This window comes from Meles meles, chromosome 2 (genome assembly GCF_922984935.1).
Source record: "Meles meles chromosome 2, mMelMel3.1 paternal haplotype, whole genome shotgun sequence".
Classification (NCBI taxonomy): domain Eukaryota; kingdom Metazoa; phylum Chordata; class Mammalia; order Carnivora; family Mustelidae; genus Meles; species Meles meles.
Window position 1 is genome coordinate 210,301,225 of NC_060067.1, and position 7,144 is coordinate 210,308,368.

Sequence of the window (7,144 nt, forward strand, 5' to 3'; positions counted from 1 at the left end):
ATTGATCTCTGCTCTAATCTTGATTATTTCCCTTCTTGCATGTGGAGTTGGTTTGATTTGTTGTTGATTCTCCAGTTCTTTAAGGTGTAGAGACAGCTGGTGTATTCTGGATTTTTCAATTTTTTGGAGGGATGCTTGGATGGCTATGTATTTTCCCCTTAGAACCGCCTTTGCTGTATCCCATAGGTTTTGGACCAAAGTGTCTTCATTCTCATTGGTTTCCATGAATTGTTTAAGTTCATCTTTGATCTCCTGGTTGATCCAAACATTCTTAAGCCAGGTGGTCTTTAGCTTCCAGGTGTTTGAGTTCCTTCTGAACTTTTCCTTGTGATTGAGCTCCAGTTTCAAAGCATTGTGGTCTGAGAATATGCAGGGAATAATGTCAGTCTTTTGGTATCGGTTGAGTCCTGCTTTGTGACCCAGTATGTGGTCTATTCTGGAGAAGGTTCCATGTGCACTTGAGAAGAATGAGTATTCTGTTGTTTTAGGGTGGAATGTTCTGTATATGTCTATGATGTCCATCTGGTCCAATGTTTCATTCAATGCTCTTATTTCTTTATTAATTTTCTGCTACGACGATCTGTCTATTTCTGAGAGAGGCGTATTAAGATCTCGTACTATTATTGTATTCATATCAATATGACTCTTTATCTTGTCACAGTAATCTTTTACTGTTTATCAAGTTGACATTAAAACACTTCTGGGGATAGAGGTTTCAGAACTCTCTAGATAAACCATTGGCTATTTTATCCCTGTTAGTTAGTGTTTACATCATTTGTTTTAATTACTTTCCTTCCTGCTTAGAGAAAAAGAAGTCATGAGAGATGAACCATGAGAGACTATGGACTCTGAAAAACAACCTGATGGTTTAGAAGGGGCGGGGGGTGGGAGGTTGGGGGAACCAGGTGGTGGGTAGTAGGGAGGGCATGTACTGCATGGAGCACTGGGTGTGGTGCCAAAACAATGAATACTATTACGTTGAAAAGAAATAAAAAAAATAAAAATTAAAAAACATTCCTCCTAAGTAATTTGCAAATTGCCATTTCTTATCTAATTGAGTAACTGTGGCTCAAAATTCAAATCCTTAAAATATAAAGCATAATAATTTTAGTGCTTACATTAAAATATGTAAACTTAGGGGGACCACACAGATAAACAGCCTTAAGTACTATTCATCTACCCAATAGATGGGTAATATAGGCTTATTTCTATACCTTGTTTCATTAAAGAATACATAGCCAATCAGTTTTATCAACTGATATCCCAAAAACAAATTCAACATTTAGAAGCCATGGCTGGTATCTAATGTGTTCACGTTTCCCTTATGCTACTAGTAATTCAAGCAGGCTGGCCTTTCCCATTTATCTTTCCTTAGCTGCTTCTTTCTGTTATACATATTGTACATGATCTGAGAAGAGGTATAACCCCCCCCCCCCTTTTTCTGATCACAGTACTCAAGGCCCCTTTCACTTCCTTGTTCCTCAAAGTATAGATCAGTGGGTTTAGCACAGGAGTGACCACACTATACATGATGGCAGGTGCCAGGTCCTGTTCCATGGAACTGCCTGAGGCAGGACGGATGTAAGTGAAGAGAACAGGAGCATAGAGAAGAATGACCATCATGAAATGAGAGGCACATGTGGACAGTGCTTTGTGAAGTGTGCTGCAAGAACGAGACTTGGAGAAAAGAGAGATGATAATGTAGAAGTAGGAGAGAAGGGTTAGGGAGAAGGAGCCCATGGCAGTGGTCCCTGTAACTGTATTGAGAAGCCACTGGTTGAGCTCGGTGTTCCCACAAGCCAACTCCAGCAAAGGTTTGACATCACAGAAGAAGTGATGGATCTGATTAGAAAAACAGAAGTTCAAGTGAGAGGTCATTATGGAGTGCAGCAGGGGATGGAAAAAACCAGTGGTCCAGACAATGACAGCCATCTGGGTACAGAGCTGATAATTCATGATGACAGAGTAATGCAGTGGCCTGCAGATAGCCACAAAGCAGTCAAAGGCCATCACAGCCAACAGCAAGGCCTCTGTGCTGCCCAGGAAGTGGAAGAAGTGAAGCTGGTTTATGCATCCCAAGAAGGAAATTGCCTTGTGTGTAGAGAAGAAGTTCTCCAGCATCTTTGGCAGTGTCACTGTGGAATAGCAGATATCTAGACATGACAGATTTCCCAGGAAGAAATACATGGGTAAATGGAGTCTTGAATCAGAGATGACAATAATCAGGACAGCTCCATTCCCAACCACACTGACAGCATAGATTGCAAGGAAAACCATGAAGAGATAAGGCTGCAGTGCTTTGTTGTCTGTTACTCCCAGGAGGAGAAATCCAGTGACTGAGGTTTGATTCAGCATCACTTAAGAGAGAAGATAAAATATTATATAGAATGATGAGATCAGAGTCTTTGCAGCTAAGGATTTTCTCATCTACACACAACATTTTGAGGGAAAGCATTGTTTTACATAGTTCTAAGATCAGGAATACTCATTAGACTATTGAGTATTACAGTGACATGTTGGTTATGGGACATGACTGAACAACTTTTTTTCCTTATTAGATTTTTCATTAATATTTTTCTTTCTCCCAGAGACTCTGAGCATGTTGCCAGACTACCATCTTCTCTGGCTTTGAATATCTACTTTCTTTTTAAAAATAAATTTTAAAAATCTTTAAAAGATTTTATTTACTCATTTGACAGAGAGAGAGAGTGCACAAGCAGGGGAGCAACAGGCAGAAGGAGAGGGAGAGGCAGGCTCCCTGCTGAGCAGGGTGCCCAATGCAGGACTCAATCCCAGGACCCTGAGATCATGACCTGAGCCGAAGGCAGACGCCCAACTGACTGAGCCACCTGGGTGCCCCAAGCATCTACCTTCTTCTTCTAAGTTTTTTTAAAAAGATTTTATTTGTTTATTTGACAGGGAGAGATCACACGTAGGCAGAGAGGCAGACAGAGGGGAAGGGGGAAACAGGCCCCCTGCTGAGCAGACCCCCCCCCCATGAGGGGCTTGATTCCAGCACCCTGGGAATTGAGTTGAAGGCAGAGGCTTAACCCACTGAGCCACCCAAGTGCCCCAAGCATGTATCTTCAAATTTAACTTTAATTTAATCTACCTAAGTCAACTCTCACAGGGGAAAATTTTTTAAGCATCCCACAACACTGCTACTTCTTGACCTAGTACAAAACCACCTGATAGGTTTTTACTTAAGAAAAAAACATACAAGGAGAGAATGATAAGAATGATAAAGTCTGGATTGAGATTACAGACATTGGAGTGCCTCCTGAGGAAGAGGAGTCTTTCAAAGTTTGAGGAATCTCTGAGAGGATATTAGAGAGTTGATGTGACTGGAATAGAGTGGGTAGATGAGGGAACACTTCTCCGTGGCCCATGGGATTATTGGCAGTGTAGCTGGAGGACGTTTTGAACAATTATCCAATCTGTGCTGTAGTTCCATGCAAGGCTGGCTTCAAGCAGTTTGGACTAGCTTTCTTTGACAGCCACATGTGTTTTACACACTGGTAAAACCCACTGCTGTTTAAGACACAATGATATGCCAAATATCATTTTTGGTTCTCTGACTCATAAAAGTAAGTTGTATCAAAAATTCATTTGGCCCCAGCAACCCCCAGTTTGTTTTGTGAGATTAAGAGTCATTTATGGTTTGTCTCCCTCCCAATCCCATCTTGTTTCATTTATTTTTCTCCTATCCCCCTAACCCCCCATGTTGCATCTCCACGTCCTCATATCAGGGAGATCATATGATAGTTGTCTTTCTCCAATTGACTTATTTCACTAAGCATGATACGCTCTAGTTCCATCCACGTCATCACAAATGGCAAGATTTCATTTCTTTTGATGGCTGCATAGTATTCCATTGTGTATATATACCACATCTTCTTTATACATTCATCTGTTGATGGACATCTAGGTTCTTTCCATAGTTTGGCTATTGTAGACATTGCTGCTATAAACATTCGGGTACACATGGAGGTGGGGTTGGGAGAGGGGGAGGGGGTTATGGACATTGGGGAGGGTATTTGCTATTGTGAGTGCTGTGAAGTATGTAAACCTGGCGATTCACAGACCTGCACCCCTGGGGATAAAAATACATTATATGTTTATAAAAAAAAAATTGGAAGGGGAGGCGAACCATAAGAGACTATGGACTCTGAAAAACAACCTGAAGGATTTGAAGGGGTGGGAGTGGGAGGTTGGGGGAACCAGGTGGTGGGTAATAGGGAGGGCACATATTGCATGGAGCACTGGGTGTTGTGCAAAAACAATGAATACTGTTATGCTGAAAAAATAAATAAATTTAAATACTGAAAAAAAAAGAATGATGTAGTGTCCTTCTGTATCTCTGACTATAGTCTTTAGTTTAAAATCTAATTTATGTGATATGAGAATCACTACCCTGGCCTTCTTTTGAGGCCCATTGGCATGAAAGATGCTTCTCCATCCCTTCACTTTCAGTCTGGGTGCATCTTTGGGTTCAAAATGGGTCTCTTGTAGTCAACATATGGATGGGTCCTGTCGTTTTATCCAATCTGCAACCCTGTGTCATTTTATGGGTGCATTTAGGCCATTCACATTGAGAGTCATTATTGATAGATATTGATAGATAGATATGTTATTGACATCGTGTTACCTTTGAAGTCTTTCTTTCTGTAGATCGTCTCTATATTTCTGTTCAATGATATTCTTAGGATTTTTTCTCTTTTGTAGAACCCCCCTTAATATTTCCTGCAGTGTCTGCTTGGTGGTTGCATAGTCTTTTAAGCCTTGCCAGTCTTGGAAACTCTTTATCTCTCCATCAATTTTGAATGTCAGTCTAGCTGGATAAAGTATTCTTGGCTGCATGTTCTTCTCATTTAGTGCTCTGAATATATTTTGCCAACCCTTTCTGGCTTGCCAGTTCTCTGTGGACAGGTCTGACATTATTCTGATGGGCTTTCCTCTGTACACAAGGAGCCTCTTTGTCCTACCGGCTTTCAAGAAGGTCTGCCTACAGTTATAATTCCTCATTCTTACTATCAGGTGTACTTTTGAGTACTATTTGAGTACTTTTGAGTCTATTTTTAATTTCTTAAGGAATCTCCACACTGTTCTCCAAAGTGGCTATACCAACTTGCATTCCCACCAACAGTGTAAGAGGGTTCCCCTTTCTCCACATCCTCTCCAACACACGTTGTTTCCTGTCTTGCTAATTTTGGCCATTCTAACTGGTGTCAGGTGGTATCTCAATGTGGTTTTAATTTGAATCTCCCTGATGGCTAGTGATGATGAACATTTTTTCATGTGTCTGATAGCCATTTGTATGTCTTCGTTGGAGAAGTGTCTGTTCATATCTTCTGCCCATTTTTGGATATGATTATCTGTTTTGTGTGTGTTGAGTTTGAGGAGTTCTTTATAGATCCTGGATATCAACCTTTTGTCTGTACTGTCATTTGCAAGTATCTTCTCCCACTCTGTGGGTTGCCTCTTTGTCTTGTTGACTGTTTCCTTTGCTGTGAAGAACTTTTTTTTTTAATTTCTTTTCAGTATTCATTGTTTTTGTACCACACCCAATGCTCCACGCAATACATGCCCTCCCTATTACCCACCACCTGGTTCCCCCAACCTCCCACCCCCACCCTTCAAAACCCTCAGGTTGTTTTTCAGAGTCCATAGTCTCTCATGGTCCACCTCCCTTCCAATTTCCCTCAACTCCCTTCTCCTCTCCATCTCCCCATGTCCTCCATGTGAACTGGGTTTGCTAGTATTTTGCTTAGTGTTTTTGCATCTATGTTTATCAGATGTAGTTATGTTTTTTTTCTTTGTGGTGTCTATATCTGGTTTTGGTGTTAGAGTAATGCTGGCCTCATAAAATGAATTTGAAAGTTTTCCTTCCTCTTCCATTTTTTAGAATAGTTTGAGAAGAGTAGGTATTATCTCTTCTTTAAATGTTAGGTAGAATTTTCCTGTGAGGCTGTCCGGTCTCAGTTTTTTTTTTTTTTTTTTTGGGAGTGTTTTGATTACTGATTCAATTTCCTTGCTAGTAATTGGTCTGTTCAAATTTTTTATTTCTTCCTGCTTCCATTTTGGTAGTTTATATGCTTGTAGGAATTTATCTAGTTTTTCTAGGTCATCCAATTGGTAACATATAATTTTTCACAATATTTGCTTACAATTGTTTGTATTTCTGTGATGTTGGTTATTTCTCCTCTCTCATTGGCGATTTTGCTTATGTGAGTCTTTCTCTCTCTTTTTTTTTTCCTTGATGAATCTAGCTAGTGGTTTATAAATTTTGTTGATGCTGTCAAAGAGCCAGCTCCTGGTTTCAACAATCTGTTCTATTGCTTTTTGTTTGTTTGTATTTGTTGTTGTTGTTTTAGTTTCTATATCATTTATTTCTGCTCTAATTTTTTAAATTATTTTCTTCCTTCTCCTGGTTTGGGGTTTTGTTTGTTGTTCTTTTTTCTATACTTTAGGTGTGAGGTGAGGTTGTTTCTTTGAGATTTTTTTGCTTCTTGTGGTTGGCCTGTATTGCTATATACTTCTGTCTTTGAATTGCTTTTGCTGCATCCCAGCAATTTGGACCATTGTGTTTTAATTTTCATTTGGTTCCATATACATTTGGATTTCTTCATTGATTTCCTAGTTGGTTCACTGATTGTTTAGTAACATGTTATTTAGCCTCCATGCATTTGTGCTCTACAGTTTTTCTTGTTGTTGATTTCTAGTTTCATACTGTTGTAGTGAGAAAAAATGTTTGGTATGACTTTGATTTTTTTGAATTTGTTGAGACTTGTGGCCTAATATGTGATCTGTTCTAGAGAATGTTCATTCTATGTGCGTTTGGTAAGAATGTGTTTTCTAATCTATTAAATGGAATGTTCTGAATATATCTGTTAGATCCATCTGTATCATTCAAAGACACTGTTTCCTTGTTGATTTTCTGTTTGGATGATCTGTCCATTGATCTAAGTGGGGCATTAAAGTCCCCTACTGTTACTATTATTATGAAGAAGAGATCCTGCAATGTGTTGCAGTGCAGCATTTCCTGTTTCCCAGGACATGGCCTCCCAGGGAGTGTCTCTAGTGTGAGTTGAATGTCTCTATTGTGTTCTTTTCTCTTTTCCATTTAATTCAGTTTCCTACAGTG

At 39.6% G+C, this 7,144-nt stretch overlaps 1 protein-coding gene across 1 annotated transcript; it reads right to left on the minus strand.

Moving 5' to 3' along the window:
• Positions 1–1,371: 1,371 nt before the first annotated feature.
• Positions 1,372–2,355, minus strand: LOC123936989 (olfactory receptor 12D2). Its single transcript, XM_045997473.1, has one exon. The coding sequence runs from the start codon at positions 2,353–2,355 to the stop codon at positions 1,372–1,374; it is 984 nt and encodes a 327-aa protein (XP_045853429.1).
• Between the last annotated feature and the right edge of the window lie 4,789 nt (positions 2,356–7,144).

What these genes read in the sequence shown, in the direction of transcription:
- LOC123936989 (XM_045997473.1), bottom strand. Translation starts at nt 2,355, where the DNA reads ATGCTGAATCAAACCTCAGTCACTGGATTTCTCCTCCTGGGAGTAACA.